At 40.5% G+C, this 24,725-nt stretch overlaps 1 protein-coding gene across 1 annotated transcript in view; it reads left to right on the top strand.

Annotated features, from left to right (window-relative positions):
* Nucleotides 1-7,396: 7,396 nt before the first annotated feature.
* LOC117521651 (sodium channel protein type 4 subunit alpha B-like) overlaps nucleotides 7,397-24,725 on the top strand; it is a 94,939-nt gene continuing 77,610 nt past the window's right edge. The window contains 8 exon segments of the mRNA XM_034182974.1: nucleotides 7,397-7,672; nucleotides 13,159-13,277; nucleotides 16,361-16,425; nucleotides 16,428-16,449; nucleotides 18,600-18,640; nucleotides 18,643-18,727; nucleotides 19,797-19,888; nucleotides 20,010-20,252. Of these exon segments, the coding sequence (XP_034038865.1) occupies nucleotides 7,406-7,672; nucleotides 13,159-13,277; nucleotides 16,361-16,425; nucleotides 16,428-16,449; nucleotides 18,600-18,640; nucleotides 18,643-18,727; nucleotides 19,797-19,888; nucleotides 20,010-20,252 (934 nt within the window). The 5' untranslated portion in view covers nucleotides 7,397-7,405.

Raw genomic sequence — 24,725 nt, forward strand, 5'->3', positions numbered from 1 at the left:
GCAGGGGGAGAGAAGCTGCAGAGAGGTGTGTAAGACTACAACTCTGCTTCCTGGTCCCAACCCTGGATAGTCACGGTTTGGAGGATTTAAGAAAATTGGCCAGATTTCTAGAAATGAGAGCTGCTCCATCCAAAGTGGGATGGATGCCATCTCTCCTAACAAGACCAGGTTTTCCCCAGAAGCTTTGCCAATTATCTATGAAGCCCACCTCATTTTTTGGACACCACTCAGACAGCCAGCAATTCAAGGAGAACATGCGGCTAAACATGTCACTCCCGGTCCGATTGGGGAGGGGCCCAGAGAAAACTACAGAGTCCGACATTGTTTTTGCAAAGTTACACACCGATTCAATGTTAATTTTAGTGACCTCCGATTGGCGTAACCGGGTGTCATTACTGCCGGCGTGAATTACAATCTTACCAAATTTACGCTTAGCCTTAGCCAGCAGTTTTAAATTTCCTTCAATGTCGCCTGCTCTGGCCCCCGGAAGACAATTGACTATGGTTGCTGGTGTCGCTAACTTCACATTTCTCAAAACAGAGTCGCCAATAACCAGAGTTTGATCCTCGGCGGGTGTGTCGTCGAGTGGGGAAAAACGGTTAGAAATGTGAACGGGTTGGCGGTGTACACGGGGCTTCTGTTTAGAACTACGCTTCCTCCTCACAGTCACCCAGTCGGCCTGCTTTCCTGGCTGCTCGGGATCTGCCAGAGGGAAACTAACGGCGGCTAAGCTACCTTGGTCCGCACCGACTACAGGGGCCTGGCTAGCTGTAGAATTTTCCACGGTGCGGAGCCGAGTCTCCAATTCGCCCAGCCTGGCCTCCAAAGCTACGAATAAGCTACACTTATTACAAGTACCATTACTGCTAAAGGAGGCCGAGGAATAACTAAACATTTCACACCCAGAGCAGAAAAGTGCAGGAGAGACAGGAGAAGCCACCATGCTAAACCGGCTAAGAGCTAGTAGCTGCGCTAAGCTAGCGGATTCCTAAAACACACAAAGTGAATAATGTGTAAATAATTTAGAGGTGATTCAGCAGAGGGAGTGCTTTAGTTAAGGCACGTGAAGATTACCGTATTTTCCGGACTATAAGTCGCACCGGAGTATAAGTCGCACCAGCCACTTTATCCATTATAAAGAAAAATAAACCATAAATAAGTCGCACCGGAGTATAAGTCGCACCAGCCACTTTATCATTATAAAGAAAAATAAACCATAAATAAGTTGCACTGGACTATAAGTCCCATGGACATACAGGTATGTTAAGTTAACATGAAAAGTTCAGATGATAATATTGTGACGGCTACCGTTTTCAGATGCATATTTCACTAGTCGTAACTTACAATCTGCAGAGTATGATTTTCTTTTTGGTGGCATTTTTTCGGGCCTTCTCCGTTGTCTTGTTAAGTTATCAGTAACGTTGAAATTTTTATTTTTCTATGGTAGTCAGAAGTCGCAGGAACAGTCACACAAGCCTTGAGTGCCCTCTGGTGAGCTGCATTTACCTACAGATGTTTGTATTTTGCGGACCACATTGCGAGCCGAACCATGCAGCACCTACCTGCGCAGCTCATGACCACCCAGCGTTGTCGATCCAGCTCCTTCCAAGTGCAGACGCTAATCCTCCGCCGTCGCTCAGTGCTCCCATGCAGCTCTCAGCGTCAACTCTGCTCACACTGATATCCAAGGGTTGAAGCTGTTTTGTTAGCCGTCCCAGAATAAACACCATGTTCGTCTGCTTCAAACGCTATTCACAATCTTTGACGCCAGCTCCTTCCAAGTGCACACACTAATCCTCCGCCGTCGCTCACCCGGTGCTCCCACGCAGCTCTCAGCGTCAACTTAAACACTCTGCTCACACTGATATCCAAGGGTTGAAGCTGTTTTGTTCGCCATGCCGGAATAACAGCAAGCACCGTATTCGTCAGCTTCACACGCTGTGGGTGAGGTGAGGAATACGCATCCAACGTTCTGTTCTCTGATTGGTTATCGCGACCAGCGTGACTTATAGGACGGCCGCCATACTACAGTGTCCATGATGCATTGCATTTCCTTTTCTGGTGGCCATTTTAAAACATAGATCGACTCTGTCACGTAAAATTGTTTTGTTACAGTAAATTAATTGAGATCCTACCGGTATATTTTTCATTTATAAGTTGCACCGGAGTATAGGTCGCACCCCCGGCCAAAACATGTAAAAAAGTGCGACTTATAGTCCGGAAAATACGGTACACTGTGAAACAAATCGTTATCTAGGTAACTATACTCAACAAAAATATAAACGCAACACTTTTGGTTTTGCTCCCATTTTGTATGAGATGAACTCAAAGATCTAAAACTTTTTCCACATACACAATATCACCATTTCCCTCAAATATTGTTCACAAACCAGTTGAAATCTGTGATAGTGAGCACTTCTCCTTTGCTGAGATAATCCATCCCACCTCACAGGTTTGCCATACCAAGATGCTGCTGATTAGACACCATGATTAGTGCACAGGTGTGCCTTAGACTGCCCACAATAAAAGGCCACTCTGAAAGGTGCAGTTTTGTTTTATTGGGGGGGGATACCAGTCAGTATCTGGTGTGACCACCATTTGCCTCATTCAGTGCAACACATCTTCTTCGCATCATCCGTGAAGAGAACACCTCTCCAACGTGCCAAACGCCAGCGAATGTGAGCATTTGCCCACTCAAGTCGGTTACGACGATGAACTGGAGTCAGGTCGAGACCCCGATGAGGACGACAAGCATGCAGATGAGCTTCCCTGAGACGGTTTCTGACAGTTTGTGCAGAAATTCTTGGTTATGCAAACCGATTGTTTCAGCAGCTGTCCGAGTGGCTGGTCTCAGACGATCTTGGAGGTGAACATGCTGGATGTGGAGGTCCTGGGCTGGTGTGGTTACACGTGGTCTGCGGTTGTGAGGCTGGTTGAATGTACTGCCAAATTCTCTGAAACGACTTTGGAGACGGCTTATGATAGAGACATGAACATTCAATACACGAGCAACAGCTCTGGTTGACATTCCTGCTGTCAGCATGCCAATTGCACGCTCCCTCAAATCTTGCGACATCTGTGGCATTGTGCTGTGTGATAAAACTGCACCTTTCAGAGTGGCCTTTTATTGTGGGCAGTCTAAGGCACACCTGTGCAGTAATCATGATGTCTAATCAGCATCTTGGTATGGCACACCTGTGAGGTGGGATGGATTATCTCAGCAAAGCAGAAGTGCTCACTATCACAGATTTAGACTGGTTTGTGAACAATATTTGAGGGAAATGGTGATATTGTGTATGTGGAAAAAGTTTTAGATCTTTGAGTTCATCTCATACAAAATGGGAGCAAAACCAAAAGTGTTGCGTTTATATTTTTGTTGAGTATAGATCAATCTAACTGCGCAGATTAAACAGCTAACAGATACAGCAAAACACCGCTGTCCTCCGGAACAGGAAGTGATACAATACCGCAGTGAGAGCCAACCACCAGTAGAGGCAAGCAAGCAGATCCACTCAGCTACTTGCTCTATGATTCATACCGGTCAGTCACAAATATTTTGCTGATCAATATATGCTTTAAATCATCCGTCTTTGGTTCTTGGTTGTTGAGATATACAAAAAAGATGTGTTTCACAATTTCACCACAATTTCTTTGCACAGACTTTCTTAAGTCAAAGTCACACTTTGACGGATTGAGGAAACGTATGAGTAGCGGATACAAAATTCTAATATCCGTTCATGTCCGTTTTAGTCCTGTACAAATCCTTTTCTCATTTATTAAATGCACTCCTTGTCAGCTAATGTCCAGCAAGTCCGTCTGAAAGTTTTATTCATGCACCAATGTTTTAACGGACATCAGATGGAGCGCTTCCCCTGTGGCTACACCGTTTTGTTGTGGACTTGGTCATTAGTTTGCCGAACGTTAGTTGTATCCATGATTTATCTGTTCATCTTCTGGTTGCGTCTGGAAGCATTATGCACCCATAATCAGAGGATGGTCCAGTTATTCCATTACAGCCCCAAATCCACTGAAGACTGATGGATTAGGCAGTTTTTGCCACCGGACAAATTATTTCAGTCTGTTACTAATTGGTTTACTCAGTTCATCACAGTGTGACTACACTTTCAGATACAAGTATGGGGAGTTCCAAGAGAAAAAGATTGGGAACCACTCTACTAATGGATGCTAATAAGGAGTTTAAGGAGTGACAGATTTAAAGGTCTGCAAGGTGACCAAGAATAGATCTATGTTTCTGCCACAGCAATATAGGTAATGTATTTAAACATCCTAGACTTTAATTCAGTGGAGAAAACCATTCAGAGAACACGGTCCTCAACAACAGCTTGTGAAAACCTCTGGTCAAAGCGAGAGACTGTGGATTTAATCCCTCTGACTGGCAAGTATGGCTGTCCTAGTTTGACGGAGAGATTTGGATAACAGGAAGTGAGTCAGCAGGAGGAATTTACATCATGTCTTTCTGGACCTTCCTCTGTTCCATCAGAAAAATCACACATATTGGGAACATTTGTACAGATACAATTGTGGGGGGGGAGGCTTGGTTCATTATTGGGTGGGCTTAAGCCCCCCCCCAAGCTCCCCCTTGGTGTCGCCACTGCTGGAAGACCCAGCCACATTGCATCTTCAATGCTGTCACTGATGGAAGGAGGTTTTGGCTTAAAATCTCACGATACATGTCCCCGTTCATTCTTCCCTTAACACAGATCAGTCGTCCTGTCCCCTTTGCCCTAAAATGTTCTATTTTAGTTTCATCTGACCACATGATATTCTCCCAGTCCTCTTCTGGATCATCCATATGCTCTCTGGCAAACTTCAGACGGGCCTGGACACGTACTGGCTTAAGTAGGGGGACACGCCTGGCACTGCAGGATTTGAGTCCTGCTGATTAGTGTTACATACCTTTTAAGTTCTGTTTTTTTGCATTCATATTTTATTTATTTATTTAGATTTTGATTCGTGGACATAAAATAATAAGGATTTAGGATTAGGATTTCAGCAATGCATTCAGGACTTGACACACATTGGTGGAAATACCCTGGATTTGGTTCTTGCACGTGGTTTTACTGTCACTCAAAACTACACTTGATAAGATTGCGCCCCCAGTCGCTTTGGTTCAATGGTTACTTGCATGACCTCAGGCAGAAGGCTAGAGGTTTGGAACAGAAATGGTGTTGCTCCAAATTAGAGGTGTTCCACCTTGCGTGGTGTGATGCTATCTTAGATTATAAGAATGCACTATTGGCTACAAAGTGGACCTATTACTCTGATTTGATCAATAAAAACAAGCATAACTCAAAGTTTTGTTCAACACGGTAGCATTATTCATTCATGGACAGCCACCTGTTAGTTGCTCTCCCTTTTCAGAACAGGACTTCTTGGATTATTTCAAGAAGAAAATAGAAGACATTAGGTTGAGCATATCCCAGCATTCCTTGGCCCAGCCACTGCACCCTGCTATGGAGGTGGGTGCTACCACTGAGGTGTTACCTAGATTTACAGAATTTGAACTGATGAAACTCGGAACGTCTACAAAAGGCACAACCTGCTTATTTGATCCTATACCAACAAAACTATTTAAGGATCTATGGCCCACTCTTGGGCCAACTGTGCTGGAAATTGTTAATCTCTCACTAACTTCTGAGTCTGTTCCTAAATGTTTCAAATCTGTAGTGATTAAACCATTATTTAAAAACTCTCATATTGACCCTAGTGTATTGAAAAATTATAGGCCAGTATCAAATCTGTCATTTTGCTCTAATATTCTGGAAAATGTGGTTTTACGGCAGCTCATCAACCACCTTACTGAGAATAATCTTTTTGAGCCATTGCAGTCTGCTTTTAGAAAATATCATTCCACAGAGACAACGCTCACTAAAGTAGTGAATGACCTTCTGCAAGCATTGCACTCGGACATGGTTATGGTGCTGTTAGAGCTTCGTGCTGCATTTGATACCATGGATCATCATATTTTACTTGATAGGCTGGAGAATCATTTTGGGATTACTGGAAGTGCCCTTGCATGGTTGACATCATACCTGTCCAGTCGTTCTTACTGTGTTTTGAAGAATAACACTACCTCTAACCTTAATGACATGAAGTTTGGGGTTCTACAGGGATCCGTCTTAGGCCCCCTGCTTTTCTCCCTTTATGTAGCACCTTTTGGGCACATATTGCGGCTTTTTGGGACTGCCTTTCGTTGCTATGCTGATGATACTCAATTGTACATGCCATTAACTGTTGGTAATCTCATTCACATAAAATCCTTAGAAGATTGCCTTGCATAAGTGAGAAGCTGGATGTCTAGTAACTTCCTACTTTTAAGTTCTGATAAGGCTGAAATGATGGTTCTTGGTTCAGCAAGGCAACGGAATCAATTTGACCAGCTAGTGCTTATCTTAGATTTGTGTGTTATACATCATACGGACAAAGTGAGGAACACTGGGGTAATTTTTGATCCAACGTTGTCCTTTGACCTTCACATTAGTTACGAGGACTGCTTTCTTCCATCTGAGAAATATAGCGAACATTTGTCCCATCCTGTCTATGGCTAATGCTGAGTCTCTGATACATGCATTTATCTCTTCTAGATTGGACTACTGCATTGTTCTATTTTCTGGTTTACCGCAGTCCAGCATTAGGGGTCTTCAACTGGTTCAAAATGCTGCTGCCAGACTCTTGACATGAAGTAGAAAGTTTGATCATGTTACGCCCATTTTGGCATCTCATCATTGGCTTCCTGTCTCTGTGAGATCAGATTTTAAGGTTCCATTACTGGCCTATAAAACTGTTCATGGACTGGCACCTCCCTACCTGGCTGACCTGGTTAAGCCCTACGTACTGGCTCGGGCCCTGTAGGGTGCAGGACTTGTCTGCGTTCCTAGAGTGAATAAAAAGTCTGTGGGTCACAGAGCTTTCTCTTATCGTGCCCGTGCTCTGTAGAACGATCTCCCTGCACACATAAGGCAGTCGGATTCTGTGGAGACTTTTAAATCAAGACTTAAGGCCCATTTGTTTTCTCTGTTTTATCGTTAGTATATTATGTTTTGTGTTTTTTCTATTCTTTTTGCTTTTTTATGGTTTTGCTCTTTTATTGACTTTATAATCATTTAATTCATTTTGTTCTGTTTTCTGTGTTGTGTTGTGTTGTGTGAAGCACCTTGAGGTGACCATGTTGTGAGTTGGCACTATATAAATTAATAAATTTGATTTTTTTTTTTTATTTAGATTTTTTTAATAACATGAAAATCCAAGGGAGAAAATATGTCATAGGCACTGCCTCTTTGTTTATGATTTTAATTTATTCTGTTCCTTAAATTCGTTTTTTTTTTCCTTGTCTTCACACTCCAGCTGTAAGTAAATTCTAGTACAGAACAATCAGGATGAAAAAATGGCAGCCACGCTGTTACCAACGGGTCCTGATGGCTTACGGCAGTTCACTTGCGAATCCTTGGCTGCCCTGGAGCAGAGGATTGCGGAAGAGCAGGCCAAGAATGCCAAGGATTGCCACAAGAGTCTCAAGAACACAGAGCCAGCCAAACCCAGTGCTGACCTGGAGGCGGGCAAGCAGCTGCCGCGCATCTACGGTAGCGTCCCTACAGAACTTATTGGGATACCGCTGGAAGACATCGATTCCTTTTACTTCAAGAACCACAGGGTGAGATTTCCTCTGTGTTGTGGGATAGCGTTGTTGTCCTGTGGCGAGTTATGTTCCTTGCAACTTTTGAAATGCACATTTCTTCGATTCAACCTGCTGTGGAGTAACCTGTTATCAAAGCTGGTTATCTCAACCTCTGTTATCTCAGCTGTATGTATGTTACTTTCACAGAACTAAAAATGCTTAATGTTATGCTGTACAGTTAGGTTTACAAGTATTTAGACAGTGACAATTTTTGTAACTTTGCCTTAGTGCACTACCAGAGTGGAGTTAAAATGAAACTATCAAGATGTGCATGTAGCATATGCTTTCAGGTGTAGTTCAACCATTTAGGAATTATGCCCATTTGTATACTTAACCCCAACCATTTTTAGAACCCGGAAGGGACAAAATACAGTTCATCCGGAAAGTATTCAAAGCACTTCACTTTTTCCACATTTTGTTATGTTATAGCCTTATTTCAGAATGGATGATTTTTTTTCCTCAAAATTCTACACACAATACCCCATAATGACACAATTGTGAAAAAATTGAGATTTTTGCTAATTTATTAAAATAATAAACCTAAGAAATCACATGTACATAAGTATTCACAGCTTTTGCCACGAAGCACCCTGTTTCCACTGATTATCCTTGAGATGTTTCTATAGCTTAATTGGAGTCCACCTGGGGTAAATTCAGTTGCTTGGATGAGAAACAAAATTCTCTGGTCTGATGAGACAACGCTTGAACTCTTTGGTGTGAATGCTAGGCTTCATGTTTGGATGAAACCAGGCACCATCCCAACAGTGAAGCACGGTAGTGGCAGCATCATGCTGTGGGGATGCTTTTCAGTGGCAGGAACTGGGAGACTACTCAGGATTGAGGGAAAGATGAATGCAGCAATGTACAGAGACATCCTGGATGAAAACATGCCCCACAGTGCTCTTGACCTCAGACTGGGGTGATTGTTCATCTTTCAGCAGGACAATGACCCTAAACACACAGCCAAGATATCAAAGGAGTGGTTTCAGGACAACTCTGTGAATGTCCTTGAGTGGCCCAGCCAGAGCCCAGACCTAAATCTAATTGAACATTTCTGGAGAGATCTGAAAATGTCTGTGCACCAACGTTCCCCATCCAACCTAATGGAGCTTAAGAGGTGCTGCAAAGAGGAATGGGTAAACCTGCCTAAAGACAGGTGCGTGAAACTTGTGGCATCATATTCAAGAACACTTAAGGCTGTAATTGTTGCCAAAGGTGCCTCAAGGTATTGAGCAAATGGTGTGAATACTTACTGCGTACATGTGATTTCTCAGATTTTTATTTTTAAAAAATTGTAAACATCGCTCACTCATCTTCAACCGCTTAATCCAATTAAGGGTTGCGGGAGGCTGGAGCCTATCCCAGCAGTCATAGAGCGTGAGGCGGGGTACACCCTGGACAGGACGCCAGTCAGTCACAGGGCCACAATAGACAAACAAACACATTCACACCCACTCGCACACCTACGGACAATTTAAAGAGTCCAATCCACCTAACTCGCATGTCTTTGGATGTGGGAGGAAACTGGAGCACCCAGAGGAAACCCACGCAAACATGGGGAGAACATGCATACTCCACACAAAAAGGCCACAGGCAAGAATTGAACCCATGACCTTCTCGCTGTGAGACAACAGTGCTAACCACTAAGCCACCATGCTACCAAATTGCAAACATTTTAAAAACAAATAAAACAACAACAAAAAAAACTCTTTTATGTTCTCATTATGGGGTGTTGTGAGTAGCATTTTGAGAGAAAAAATTAATTTACTCCATAATGGAATTAGGCTGTAACATATTAAAATGTGGGGGAAAAAAAGAAGCTCTGTGAATACTTTCCGGATGCACCGTACTTACTTTCATTCCCATTCTCTCCAGAGTGTACTGCCATCTCTCCAGGCTAGTCTCAACTTGCTCTCTACTCTCACTACAGGTCACAATGTCATCTGCAAACACCATAGTCCATTATTGAGAAAAATCATGATCAGTGAGCAAAGCCACAAAATATTCTCTCATTATCTGCTGTCTCTGTAAAAATCTTCTCATACATGCAGCAAGTTTGACTAATAAATGCTGTGATGCATAATTTATCACACTACGCATTTTAGAGGCGGTCATGACCCCAAAAACAGTTAGAAATAAACCACAAAGTCAAGGATATTTCAGTAATGTACTCTATTGTTGTGGTGTGTCAGGTCTATGGTATTGAATCAGTTCAATTCAGTTTTTTTTTATAGCACTAAATCACAACATATTTCACCTTAAGGTACTTCACAAGTCTAAGATCTAACCTTACCAAACCCCCCGAGCAAGCACATAGGTAACAGTGGTAAGGAAAAAAACACCCATGAGTTTTGAGTAAGAAACCTCAAGCAGACCAGACTCAGGGGTGACCAACTTCAGCAGTTCTAAGAATAACAATGATCAAATAAACAACGTACAACAAAGAATTTTCAAAAATGCAAACAAGAACAGAAAATAAAAACAAAAAGGTTCTAATCCTTCAGCAGTTGACACCCCAAATTTTCCTTAGACAGGCTGCATCATGAGACACCAACAACTATACCTTTGCTTCACTAAGACCTGCTCCATTATTAGTAAAATTAGGATGAAGGCGGAAAGTAGCTCAGTACAACATTGATATCATACTCATGTGAAAGAGAGAACAGATGCACCTTTTATCTGGATTTGAATGTCTCCAGAGAATCAGAATGTCAGTGGGTGGATTGTTCTAGAGAGCAGGTGCATGGTGAGGAAAAAAAAATCTGTGGCCTGCTGACTTCTTTTTAACCTTTGGAACACAGTAATCCTGCATCCCGAGGATTCCAGTGCAAAAGGTTTGTTGGGTTGCTTTTATTGGATTACTTTTGAAGTGTTGCCGGGATAAAAATACTTACACAACCAGTGTTGTTTAATGACCAGAAAATCACACTTAAGTAAAAGTACAGATACCCATTAAAAAAATGACTTTGGTAGAAGTTCAAGTCACCGATTGAAATGCTACTCAAGTAAATGTCTTAAAGTATCTAGTATTTATTGTACTTAAGTATGACAAGTAATGTACAACTAAATGTACTCAAGTATTGAAAGTAAAAGTACAAGTAAATGTTAATAATCGAAAACGGACTGATTTTTTTTTTTTTTTTTTTTTTATTACAAAGTTTATCTAGGCTTGTAAATGACTGGTAGTATTAGTCAAAATACTGAAAATTGTGCACATCACACAAAAACACTTCAGAAACAAGGTTTCAAAACCTAAACGAGAGTAGGGTACTCACTAGGTGTTCACAAGAAACAGTTATTTATTTCTATATGTATTTATTTCTTTTCATTGTTAGTTGGTTTTATCTTTTCTGTTGTTTTCTTTCATTAGGTTCTTTTTGTCTCTTTCTCTAAAATTGTATTGTAACATTTAGTCTATTATTATTGATTATTATTGTGTATTATGTAGACTATTATTGTTGTTGCTATTATTAATATATGAATAAAAATAAATAAAAAAAATACAATTTGACTCTTTTACGACAACGAATGCTGAGCCATTATTTATACAGAAAACAAATCAACACAAACGTGCTGATGCAAACAGCTTAATGTAAACAGCTTAATGCAAACTTTAACACTGAAAACGCCATAGACATGCTAATGCGTTAGCATCGGTCCCGTTTTAAGTTATAAAATACATCTATCAACTGTTTCAGAAGACCATAACAGGTCAGTTTAACATAAAAATATTAACTATTACTCACAGACATATGCTCTTCAGGGTTTTAGCAGGGAAGAATTAGGATAAAGTGAAATTAAACAATGAATCCACGAATCGTAGATTGAAGCACTGCTTCAACCTGCGAATCACTGCTTCGATTGGTTCAAAGCAAAGAAATGAAAAGTTGATTACAGACCCGCTGCAGTTCTGTAATCAATGTAGAGAAATTATCATTTTCCTGACAAACACACCCAAGTGCGCAACTGCAAAAAAGCCTACCGAACATGCCTCATGACAAATCGGCCTGACTTTGTTGGAGTCATTAGTTGTCTCTGGGTGAAAACACGACTTTTTTCGTGTGTGTGTGTGTTTTGTAACGAGTAATGGCATGGCACATAGAACATGGATTGGAGTAGAAGTAGGCAATTAATGTCGGAAATGTAGTGAAGTAAAAGTGAAAGTAAGCTAAATTTAAAAACTCAAGTAAAGTACAAAGTCTCCCAAAACGTACTTAAGTACAGTAGTGAAGTATTTTTACTTCATTACTATACAACACTGTACAGAAGTACACAAGTTGGATAGACATATTTGAGCATCGAAGTGGTTACAATTCCTAAATGATTAGTTTGATATTTTTTGTTAAAGCCCCTGAATCAAAGCTAAAACTCTACAGTTCTGTTATGTGTCGGACGCAGCTCGGAGAACCGACCAGCGTTTGAAGGACCCAGTATGAAATAAGCAGAGCACGGTACAAAGGCTAACTGAATTTAATACATAACAGTGACAAAACAACAAAAGAATGTGCGGTCTGGCGTGGTGGTGATACGGTGCGCTCCCAGCAGCGCTAACGGTCCGGAGCCAGAAGCCGTTCGGACCCAAGGACCCCGCCGACACCCCCCAGGTGGCCGCAACAAACCGAGTCTGTGAAAGAAGGAACCATTATGTGAGTCCACACTCTACACACAGAGAGACCACTCAAAGGTGTACATAACAGCAAACACTTCCTGGCTTAATTACTAATCAGCTTCCCAACCTGCAGGCATGGAACATCCAGTTCACAAAACTCCACTGCAGTGGAAGCCGATACATGACTAACGTACAGCTCAATATAATAAGGTGTGAGGGACACCACATTACTGACTGTATAAACGTTAGTCACAAAATCTAACGTACCTCAGGAAGTGTGCTGACGAGCGTGAGACCTCACCCCCTCCTCTTTCACAGACCGTGCATCAAACCCTGGACGTTCTCTGCATCCACTGATGATGAGATGGCTCCCGAGACGACGATCTCACCCGTCTGGTCACAAGGTCGAGTCTCTGGCAAATACACACTGTATACTCCAGTCTTAAATGCCACCATGTTCCAATCCATATAGATGCACCACAGCTGTGAGTCCTGACGAGCCGCAGGTGATCAGGGTGAGGTCCTGATAACCTCAGCAACACAGCCACTCAGTCCCAAATGCAAGCCACCTGGAAGGAAAACCAAAAGACAGAAACAAAAAGGCAGCCAGGCCCCCCCAGCCATACAACAAGTTCAAGTACATTTTGAAGGATTAATTTCAACTCTATTACGGTGGTGTACAGAGGCAAAATTACAAAAATGATCATAGTCCAGATACTTCAATACATGAACACTTTTTCTGTCTTAGACCTGCTGTTTAGTTTGAATAACTTATGGATGCCGAAATCTGTTGCTTAACAATGTTAGGAATAATGCAAAATGTGACTTTTGACATGTTTTTGTGTTTTTGCAGACTTTTATAGTACTTAACAAAGGCAATACCATCTTCAGATTCAGTGCCACATCTGCACTTTATATATTTAGTCCTTTTCACTTCATCAGATCTATCGCCATAAGGGCTTTAGTCCACTCATATCCTTTGTTTTTTTAATCTCCATGTGTTTCTGTTTCTTCCTGCCACTGCTGCACATCATACATGATGATGATGCCATCCATGGTTGTACTTAGAAATATGATGTAATCATGTAATTCAGACAGGTTGGTCACTGTTGTGTTGATCATTAGCTCATATTATGTTATTGTCATGGTAATTATCTTGATGCTTTATTATTGCGGCACTCCTCTTTTTGGGAAAAGTGTCCCTAAGGGCCCCTTCACACATAATACAATTGAGGCAGAATGGCGCACGAAGGAGTCGTCAAATGCCACTCATGAAAAATCAGAGCCACCTCAAATGACTCGTACAGCTGTCGCTACAACCATTCGTGCACACCAGCGGTTGAAAGACAGCGAGTGCCCTGTGCGTGCTCATTCGACCCCCGTCTCGGCAGGTGTCAGCCAAATTCCAGGTGTCACACACGAACATCCAACAACGCTTGCTGGACACATAGAAAAGGCGGGGCTATTCGCACTCCTGGCACGAGAGTAGAGAGCAGGCGACCACATTTAAGCTGTTTATGAAAATTGTCTAAGTGCCCCACAAGTGTGGCATCACCAAGCAACACACATGGTTGTGGCTGTGCCAAGCCCCCCTAACACATCTGAACACACACAGCACAGCGCCTCTCAGCTGATCACCAGCCAGCCATGCGCTGACAGCTGGAAATGACGGCTCTGTGCACACGACGTGTTACATTAAAAACACAGAGAACAGAGACAGGACAGGTATATAAATTAATACTACAATAACTACATACATAATTACATAACAAATAACTAAAATAATTAATCACAGAATGGTAAGTGGACTGCATTTATATAGCGCTTTTCCATCTGCATCAGATGTTCAAAGCACTTTACAAATAATGCCTCACATTCACCCCGATGTGAGGGCGCTGCCATACAATGTATTCACTATACACCGGGATCAATAGAGGATTAAAGATCTTGGCCAAGAGCCCTTAGTGATTTTCCAGTCAGGCTGGGATTTGAACCGAGGATCTTCTGGTCTCAAGCCCAATGCCTTAACCACTGGACCATCACCTCCCCTATACACAGAAGACAGAAACAGAGAGTGACACTTTGTTCTGTGCGCTGAATGAAAAGGAGGGCCTGACCACACACAGCAGCAGTTGTTGAGATCTCGGGACCCGCGAATCACAGCTGGAGAACATGTACCGTGTTTTGACGGACATGACCTTTCAGCTCTACACCGTGAGGCGTGTGCTTGCTTTCCTCACGTGGAAATAATTAAAAACACATATCTGCTCCTGTCTGACCGTGTTTCCCTCCCGACAGCAGATGGAATGTTTTGCGGTTCCCCATTTCATTTTTTGTTTGTGGATTTTCTTCGGGTTTCTGTTTCATTCGCCCAATGTCGTGTTATGTGTGAAGCGGCCTTAATAACAGTAATAACTTTCAATAACAGTTAATGAAAGTAACAAACACAGCGTTTAAATCATTCATCAATCATTTAGTTATTGATTTGTCCAGCTAGTTTTTGTTGGTAAAATGTTGAGGGACAAACCATAAATTTAAATTATGGAATATCCAGATTTCTGTGTGTCAGAATGAAGATTAAACTAGAACACACACATATGTGTGTGTGTGTGTGTGTGTATATATATATATATATATATATATATATATATATATATATATATATATATATATATATAAAATATATATAATGTGTGTGTGTGTGTGTGTGTGTGTGTGGAACCACATCTTGCATTCTGTCCTTGCAGATGAGACCATTTATAATATTTACTGATGTCTGTCCATGTCAGTTTCTGTTGGATTTCATTTATTTATTTATTTACGTTTTCATAGTTCTATTTTTGAAACTGCTTTGTAATGGCCCCTTCTGACATGGCAAACCTAATCGCTACATCACCCACTGTTAATCTCTGAAATGAAATAAGACCAAAGAGATTTTACATCATATGAGAGCTGCCGATTAGCTCTGTGTCCTCACTGCACTTTTACATGTGGGAAAGTATTTTCATTTTGTCCCCTTTGTATGTTACAGATTTGAAAACCTCATTCTCTGTTTTGTCATTTCTAATTATTCACAACTCATTCATTGAGTATTAGTCTGTTTTTTTCTTCATCTGGAAGCGTGTGCTACTTTCTTGATTAGGTTTTGTTTCATTTAAAATAAACAATTTCGTAACTTTAAAGGTAACGTTTAGAAAATTTGAATTTGTTGTTTTATGTCAATCTCTCTTTTTGTCTCTCTTGTTTTCTGGTCTGTCACTTTATTGCTATGTCTGTCCCCTGTCTTTCTAGCTGTCTGTCTGTATATGTGTCTATGTGTCTGTCTGTCAATTTATTGCTCTCTGTCCTCTGTCTCTCTAGCTGTCTCTCTGTCTATGTGTCTCTCTGTCTATCAGTCTATGTATGTGTCTCTGTCCCTCTGGATGTATGTCTGTGTGTCTCTGTCTGTCTTCTGTCTGTCGTTTGATCTTTATGTCTCTCTTGCTCTCCGTCTCTCTCTGTCTGTCTGTCTCTCACTCTGTATGTCAGTCTCTCTTTTTGTCTGTCTCTCTATGTGTCTCTCTGTCTGCCACTTTATTGGTCTATCTATTGCCTTGTCTCTCTAGGTGTCTCTCTGTCTGTCTATGTGTCTCTCTGTCTCTGTCTGTCTGTCCCTCTGGATGTATGTCTGTGTGTCTCTATATGTCTTCTCTGTCTGTCATTTGATCGCTATGTCTCTCTTACTCTGTCTGTCTCTCTCTCTCTGTTTGTCTCTCAGAGAGAGATACAGTCATAGAAAATGACTAATTCTTTTGTTCCCATTTTAAACATAACCGCTGAATTTGTCATTCTGCTGTAGACACGATCACACACACAGAAGTTCAATATGTTGCTATGCAGATCTCATCAAAAACAATCAAACTATTATTACATATTTGAACTTGACTAATGTATGATTTAGTTTTAGTATAAATTCAGAGTTATCCACATTTGTAGATTTATTGTTTATTCTTTATTTTGTGTACTGTGAGTGTAAATGATTGTTTTATCCTCTCATTTCCTTAACTCATTTCCACATTGTTCAGCCTCTTCATAATGTTCACTATACTCACCAACTGTTTCTTCATGGCGATGTCTGATCCGGCACGTGGGCCAAATACTTAGAGTAAGTAAGTCTTAAAGTCTTCACCTGCATGGAGGCGAAGTTTTTGTTCTAATGTGGAGCTTTGTCAGGGTTTGTTTCTGTCATGTGCAGACAGTAAGTTGACATGTAAGCATGGAATGCACGTTTGCTGCACTCAGAATGCATCCTCAATCTGTTATTTTGTGTGCTTTTTAAAATCCTACAATGCTTCATACCTGAAGATGTTATAGAATGAAAACTAAATGTTTCAGGGGAATCGTGTTTTTAAGATGGTGTTATCAGTGTGTTGCAGCCACATTCAGCATGCTGCATGCAGTCTGCAAGGATAAATACACTGAATGTGTGTATTCATGCAGCTGTGCATTTTTACCTTCATTTCAGCTTCATTTGAAATTATATCTACAATATTAACAATTGTGGATCATTAACTAAGCTTATATCTTTGTATATTCAAACCCCCCCCCCCCCCACACGCACACAAAAAATACACAATTAAGCAAGTAGGTAATGTATTATCCAGAGTATAAGCACTGTTTCTTTAACTAGTTTGGGAGATCCTGTACCTAAATACACCAGTGTGACTTTTACTCCATTATATAAGTGCAACTTGCTTACCAAAATTTTTTATTGGGCTTTCCCAGGAGTCAAAGCACCAAAGAAAATAACAAAAAAATACAGGCCAGTAAGATAAAAAATAGAGAAAAACTTATATACAGTTGTGCTCAAAAGTTTACATCCCCTGGCAGAGTTTTGGTTTTTTGGAGAATATGAATGATAAACATTTTCTTTCACTCATGGTTAGTGGTTGTGTGAAGGCTTTTATTGGCGCACAACTGTATTTACTATTTTTAAATCATAATGATCATGGGTGGCAGCTGGACTTTGCCCGACTCCAGCGACGAGTGGGTCGAATGGCTATTCGTCCAGGGTTTGCCAACATTTGGCCACAGGTGTGAAGGCTGCCTCAATCGCGCCATTTGGCCATGGGTGTGACATAGCTCATGATTTCGTTCAGCTCCCTGGCTGCGGCATGATATGGCCAACATGCGTTAGACACACTGTGCGAATGATCCGAACACAATCAGATGGCAGTGCGACCTCATCTTACACACACCGTTCGAATGGGTTTTCTGCCATGAGCAGCACCCAAATGTAGAGTACATGTGCTGTGACCAAATGGTTGGGGCGACTACTGTACAAGGCGTTCCGTTTTTTTCACAAGTTTCACCAGTATTCACGCCTTACACAAGTGGGTTCAGGATACCCTGCACTTACAACAGTGAAACTGAGTTGAAAACAGATTAAACTAAATAAAAGTAAGCTATATATATATATATATATATATGTGTGTGTGTGTGTATATATATATATATGTATGATATATATATATATAATATATATATATATATATATATATATATAATCTATATGTATTGTGTGTGTGTGTGTGTGTGTGTAAAAATTTGCCCTGCATCACTTCCAGGAGCTTTGATGGGCAGCACTCTGCTCACAGGGTCTGATGTGTTTGCACCGACATCTATCAACTCACCTGAAAATACTGAAAAACTTGAGTAATAATCATAATAAAATTATTATAAAAATGCCTATTCAAATTTGCTATGTATTCAAAGCTACCTCAAAAAATCAAAGCTCATGGACCCAAGACCTCAGAGTGACGTCGATGTTAAACAGTAATGATAAACAACTTGACAGACAAACTCAGCATCCTCAGCTGAGGTGCTTGGGTTCAGATTTGGACTAAGATGAAGATCTTGCATGTTAGAATATAATTTGCAAGAGCTTCATCTTAGTCCAAATCTTATATTATATTATTTGTACAGTAGTATGTGTGTTTGTACTGCTTAGGATGATTTGTATTCTCAGTTCCACTATTTGTTTTCAGCTCAATCAAATGTATGCTGTTTACACTTTTTAAGACTTAACACATTTTCTGATCTAATGAAGCATACAATAAACAGCAATCTGCAATATCTAAAATCATATTGTGAACATTATCAGTTCCATTGAAGGATTTGACATTGTAAGTCTGTTCTTACTCCTTAGTTTAATGGATTGATTTTTTTTTTAAAGCTAAAAGTAGCTCTGAATTTGTGGTTTTGCTTTATGCCTGGTTTCAATTCTGACCCTTCTGAACTATGACTATTTTGCAGATATACTTTCACAGCCATCTACACATTTGAGTCAGCAATAAAGTATTAGCGAGGGGGTTCTGTGTTGATTCGTTCACCTTCCTGAGAGACCCTTGGAACTGGCTGGATTTCACTGTCATCGTCATGGCGTATGTAACTCTCACTGGTCTATTACCTATCGTATGATGTACGGTATAACAACTACTAGTGATTTATTGAGTTAGGCTCTCTCTTTCTCTTTCTTTCTCTCCCCCAAGAAATTAGCCACAAAAACATATCGGTATTAAAATATTAATATAGTTTGAATATTAAAATATATTAATATTTTATAAAGAAACAGATGACAGATCTATAAAAATATGTACAGGTGCTGGTCATATAATTAGAATATCATGAAAAAGTTGATTTATTTCAGTAATTCCATTCAAAAAGTGAAACTTGTATATTATATTCATTCATTACACAGAGACTGATATATTTCAGATGTTTATTTCTTTTAATTTTGATTATTATAACTGACAACTAATGAAAATCCCAAATTCAGTATCTCAGACAATTAGAATATTACTTAAGACCAATACAAAAAGTATTTCTAGAAATGTTGGCCAACTGAAAAGTATGAGCATGTACAGCACTCAATACATAGTTGGGGCTCCTTTTGCCTGAATTACTGCAGCAATGCGGCCTGGCATGGAGTCGATCAGTCTGTGGCACTGCTCAGGTAGTATGAGAACCCAGGTTGTTCTGATAGTGGCCTTCAACTCTTCTGCATTGTTGGGTCTGGCGTGTTGCATCTTCCTCTTCACAATACCCCATAGATTTTCTATGGTGTTAAGATCGGGTGAGTTTGCTGGCCAATTAAGAACAGGGATACCATGGTCCTCAAACCACGTACTGGTAGCTTTGGCACTGTGTGCAGGTGCCAAGTCCTGTTGGAAAATGAAATCTGCATCTCCATAAAGTTGGTTAGCTGCAGGAAGCATGAAGTGCTCTACAACTTCCTGGTAGATGGCTGCGTTGACCTTGGACCTCACAAAAGTAGATTTCTCCTGGTAGCATCAAATCTCAGATCAGTCTGACTTTCCAGGCTGAAAACCATCTAAATGAAGTATACAGTCTTACAACAACCATCAAATGAAGCATTTCTTTAAAATGAAGATGCAAGGTTTGGGGAAAAAAACGTTGAGTAGATGCACATAATAAATCTGTTTATTTCAGATATGTGACAGAGTTTGTAGACCTCGGAAATGTCTCTGCACTGAGAACCTTCAGAGTACTACGAGCACTGAAAACCATCTCAGTTATTCCAGGTAAGAAGTCTACAGTGTAAAACGTCCTGTTCATGTATTGCTGTCAGGTCTGCCACATTACTGAGAAATGGTTTGAGCTGTACTGATGTTGCACAGTGTCTCTGTTGGCTCATCCTTCCAGGTCTAAAGACCATTGTTGGTGCTCTGATCCAGTCTGTGAAGAAGCTGGCTGACGTGATGGTCCTGACTGTGTTCTGTCTCAGTGTGTTTGCCCTGATTGGCCTCCAGCTTTTCATGGGGCTCTTGCGACAGAAGTGCGTCCGCAGTGTTGTGCACTGTGTCAATTCCTCTTCTAACCCCAGCTCTTCTTTCATCTGCAACAACAGAACCTGGAGCTCCACAGCAGAGTTCCTCAGCAGTGAAGGTCAGTCTGAAGCTACTTCTGTTGGGAAAAAATTAGAAAAGTACTGTGGAAGAAAAAAAAAAATCAACTGCATATCAAGATCCCAAATCCTAGGGCTTTGTATTCTACCCAGTGCAAAGCTGCACACAACACAAGTATTATAGATGCTTTACATTTCATTTCAATGCCCTGCCTGCATGCTGATCCATAAATAGCAAGTACAAAAAAACTGTAAAATAAAATGTAAAAACAAGGTTTAAAAGTTTTATCAATCAGATTAAGAAACTGGAATAATCATACATATAAATGCCATCAAAAAGCAGCAGACCAATGGTAAGTGCTAAAAACAATTTGCTGTAAACTCATTCAACACAAGTTTGTCTCAGTTATAAGAAAGAGAAAACAGATGAGTCTTTTACCTGAAATTTTAAAAAAGTTCACAAAATCAGACTGCCTGTCTCAATAGGAAAACTGATCCAAAAAAAGGGTGCATAATAAAAGAAGTCTGTATGACCTGCTGATATCTTCACCCTTGGACAGTGTTGCCAAAGTTACTTTTTTAGTTACTTTATACAATTACTTAATACAGTTACTTCGTTAGCAGTTCTATGCAGTTACTATTAGTTAACTATTAGTTACATTGCTGAAAAGGTACTTTGCTGATTACTCAGTCTTAACCAAGTTAGATTACTAGTCACTTTATTACTTACATTTAGCAGCCGCCAACAAGTTGTTCACAGCTACTAATGAAGTACAACCCCAATTCCATTGAAGTTGGAACGTTGTGTGAAATCAATCAATCAATCAATCAATTTTTTTATATAGCGCCAAATCACAACAAACAGTTGCCCCAAGGCGCTTTATATTGTAAGGCAAGGCCATACAATAATTATGTAAAACCCCAACGGTCAAAACGACCCCCTGTGAGCAAGCACTTGGCTACAGTGGGAAGGAAAAACTCCCTTTTAACAGGAAGAAACCTCCAGCAGAACCAGGCTCAGGGAGGGGCAGTCTTCTGCTGGGACTGGTTGGGGCTGAGGGAGAGAACCAGGAAAAAGACATGCTGTGGAGGGGAGCAGAGATCGATCACAAATGATTAAATGCAGAGTGGTGCATACAGAGCAAAAAGAGAAAGAAACAGTGCATCATGGGAACCCCCCAGCAGTCTACGTCTATAGCAGCATAACTAAGGGATGGTTCAGGGTCACCTGATCCAGCCCTAACTATAAGCTTTAGCAAAAAGGAAAGTTTTAAGCCTAATCTTAAAAGTAGAGAGGGTGTCTGTCTCCCTGATCTGAATTGGGAGCTGGTTCCACAGGAGAGGAGCCTGAAAGCTGAAGGCTCTGCCTCCCATTCTACTCTTACAAACCCTAGGAACTACAGTAAGCCTGCAGTCTGAGAGCGAAGCGCTCTATTGGGGTGATATGGTACTACGAGGTCCCTAAGATAAGATGGGACCTGATTATTCAAAACCTTATAAGTAAGAAGAAGAATTTTAAATTCTATTCTAGAATTAACAGGAAGCCAATGAAGAGAGGCCAATATGGGTGAGATATGCTCTCTCCTTCTAGTCCCCGTCAGTACTCTAGCTGCAGCATTTTGAATTAACTGAAGGCTTTTTAGGGAACTTTTAGGACAACCTGATAATAATGAATTACAATAGTCCAGCCTAGAGGAAATAAATGCATGAATTAGTTTTTCAGCATCACTCTGAGACAAGACCTTTCTGATTTTAGAGATATTGCGTAAATGCAAAAAAGCAGTCCTACATATTTGTTTAATATGCGCTTTGAATGACATATCCTGATCAAAAATGACTCCAAGATTTCTCACAGTATTACTAGAGGTCAGGGTAATGCCATCCAGAGTAAGGATCTGGTTAGACACCATGTTTCTAAGATTTGTGGGGCCAAGTACAATAACTTCAGTTTTATCTGAGTTTAAAAGCAGGAAATTAGAGGTCATCCATGTCTTTATGTCTGTAAGACAATCCTGCAGTTTAGCTAATTGGTGTGTGTCCTCTGGCTTCATGGATAGATAAAGCTGGGTATCATCTGCGTAACAATGAAAATTTAAGCAATACCGTCTAATAATACTGCCTAAGGGAAGCATGTATAAAGTGAATAAAATTGGTCCTAGCACAGAACCTTGTGGAACTCCATAATTAACTTTAGTCTGTGAAGAAGATTCCCCATTACATCAACAAATTGTAATCTATTAGACAAATATGATTCAAACCACCGCAGCGCAGTGCCTTTAATACCTATGGCATGCTCTAATCTCTGTAATAAAATTTTATGGTCAACAGTATCAAAAGCAGCACTGAGGTCTAACAGAACAAGCACAGAGATGAGTCCACTGTCCGAGGCCATAAGAAGATCATTTGTAACCTTCACTAATGCTGTTTCTGTACTATGATGAATTCTAAAACCTGACTGAAACTCTTCAAATAGACCATTCCTCTGCAGATGATCAGTTAGCTGTTTTACAACTACCCTTTCAAGAATTTTGAGAGAAAAGGAAGGTTGGAGATTGGCCTATAATTAGCTAAGATAGCTAGGTCAAGTGATGGCTTTTTAAGTAATGGTTTAATTACTGCCACCTTAAAAGCCTGTGGTACATAGCCAACTAACAAAGATAGATTGATCATATTTAAGATCGAAGCATTAAATATGGTAGGGCTTCCTTGAGCAGCCTGGTAGGAATGGGGTCTAATAAACATGTTGATGGTTTGGATGAAGTAACTAATGAAAATAACTCAGAACAATCGGAGAGAAAGAGTCTAACCAAATACCGGCATCACTGAAAGCAGCCAAAGATAACGATACGTCTTTGGGATGGTTATGAGTAATTTTTTCTCTAATAGTTAAAATTTTATTAGCAAAGAAAGTCATAAAGTCATTACTAGTTAAAGTTAATGGAATACTCAGCTCAATAGAGCTCTGACTCTTTGTCAGCCTGGCTACAGTGCTGAAAAGAAACCTGGGGTTGTTCTTATTTTCTTCAATTAGTGATGAGTAGAAAGATGTCCTAGCTTTACGGAGGGCTTTTTTATAGAGCAACAGACTCTTTTTCCAGGCTAAGTGAAGATCTTCTAAATTAGTGAGACGCCATTTCCTCTCCAACTTACGGGTTATCTGCTTTAAGCTACGAGTTTGTGAGTTATACCACGGAGTCAGACACTTCTGATTTAAAGCTCTCTTTTTCAGAGGAGCTACAGCATCCAAAGTTGTCTTCAATGAGGATGTAAAACTATTGACGAGATACTCTATCTCCCTTACAGAGTTTAGGTAGCTACTCTGCACTGTGTTGGTATATGGCATTAGAGAACATAAAGAAGGAATCATATCCTTAAACCTAGTTACAGCGCTTTCTGAAAGACTTCTAGTGTAATGAAACTTATTCCCCACTGCTGGGTAGTCCATCAGAGTAAATGTAAATGTTATTAAGAAATGATCAGACAGAAGGGAGTTTTCAGGGAATACTGTTAAGTCTTCTATTTCCATACCATAAGTCAGAACAAGATCTAAGATATGATTAAAGTGGTGGGTGGACTCATTTACTTTTTGAGCAAAGCCAATAGAGTCTAATAATAGATTAAATGCAGTGTTGAGGCTGTCATTCTCAGCATCTGTGTGGATGTTAAAATCGCCCACTATAATTATCTTATCTGAGCTAAGCACTAAGTCAGACAAAAGGTCTGAAAATTCACAGAGAAACTCACAGTAACGACCAGGTGGACGATAGATAATAACAAATAAAACTGGTTTTTGGGACTTCCAATTTGGATGGACAAGACTAAGAGACAAGCTTTCAAATGAATTAAAGCTCTGTCTGGGTTTTTGATTAATTAATAAGCTGGAATGGAAGATTGCTGCTAATCCTCCGCCCCGGCCCGTGCTACGAGCATTCTGACAGTTAGTGTGACTCGGGGGTGTTGACTCATTTAAACTAACATATTCATCCTGCTGTAACCAGGTTTCTGTAAGGCAGAATAAATCAATATGTTGATCAATTATTATATCATTTACTAACAGGGACTTAGAAGAGAGAGACCTAATGTTTAACAGACCACATTTAACTGTTTTAGTCTGTGGTGCAGTTGAAGGTGCTATATTATTTTTCTTTTTGAATTTTTATGCTTAAATAGATTTTTGCTGGTTATTGGTAGTCTGGGAGCAGGCACCGTCTCTACGGGGATGGGGTAATGAGGGGATGGCAGGGGGAGAGAAGCTGCAGAGAGGTGTGTAAGACTACAACTCTGCTTCCTGGTCCCAACCCTGGATAGTCACGGTTTGGAGGATTTAAGAAAATTGGCCAGATTTCTAGAAATGAGAGCTGCTCCATCCAAAGTGGGATGGATGCCGTCTCTCCTAACAAGACCAGGTTTTCCCCAGAAGCTTTGCCAATTATCTATGAAGCCCACCTCATTTTTTGGACACCACTCAGACAGCCAGCAATTCAAGGAGAACATGCGGCTAAACATGTCACTCC

Source organism: Thalassophryne amazonica, chromosome 12 (assembly GCF_902500255.1).
Source record: "Thalassophryne amazonica chromosome 12, fThaAma1.1, whole genome shotgun sequence".
Classification (NCBI taxonomy): domain Eukaryota; kingdom Metazoa; phylum Chordata; class Actinopteri; order Batrachoidiformes; family Batrachoididae; genus Thalassophryne; species Thalassophryne amazonica.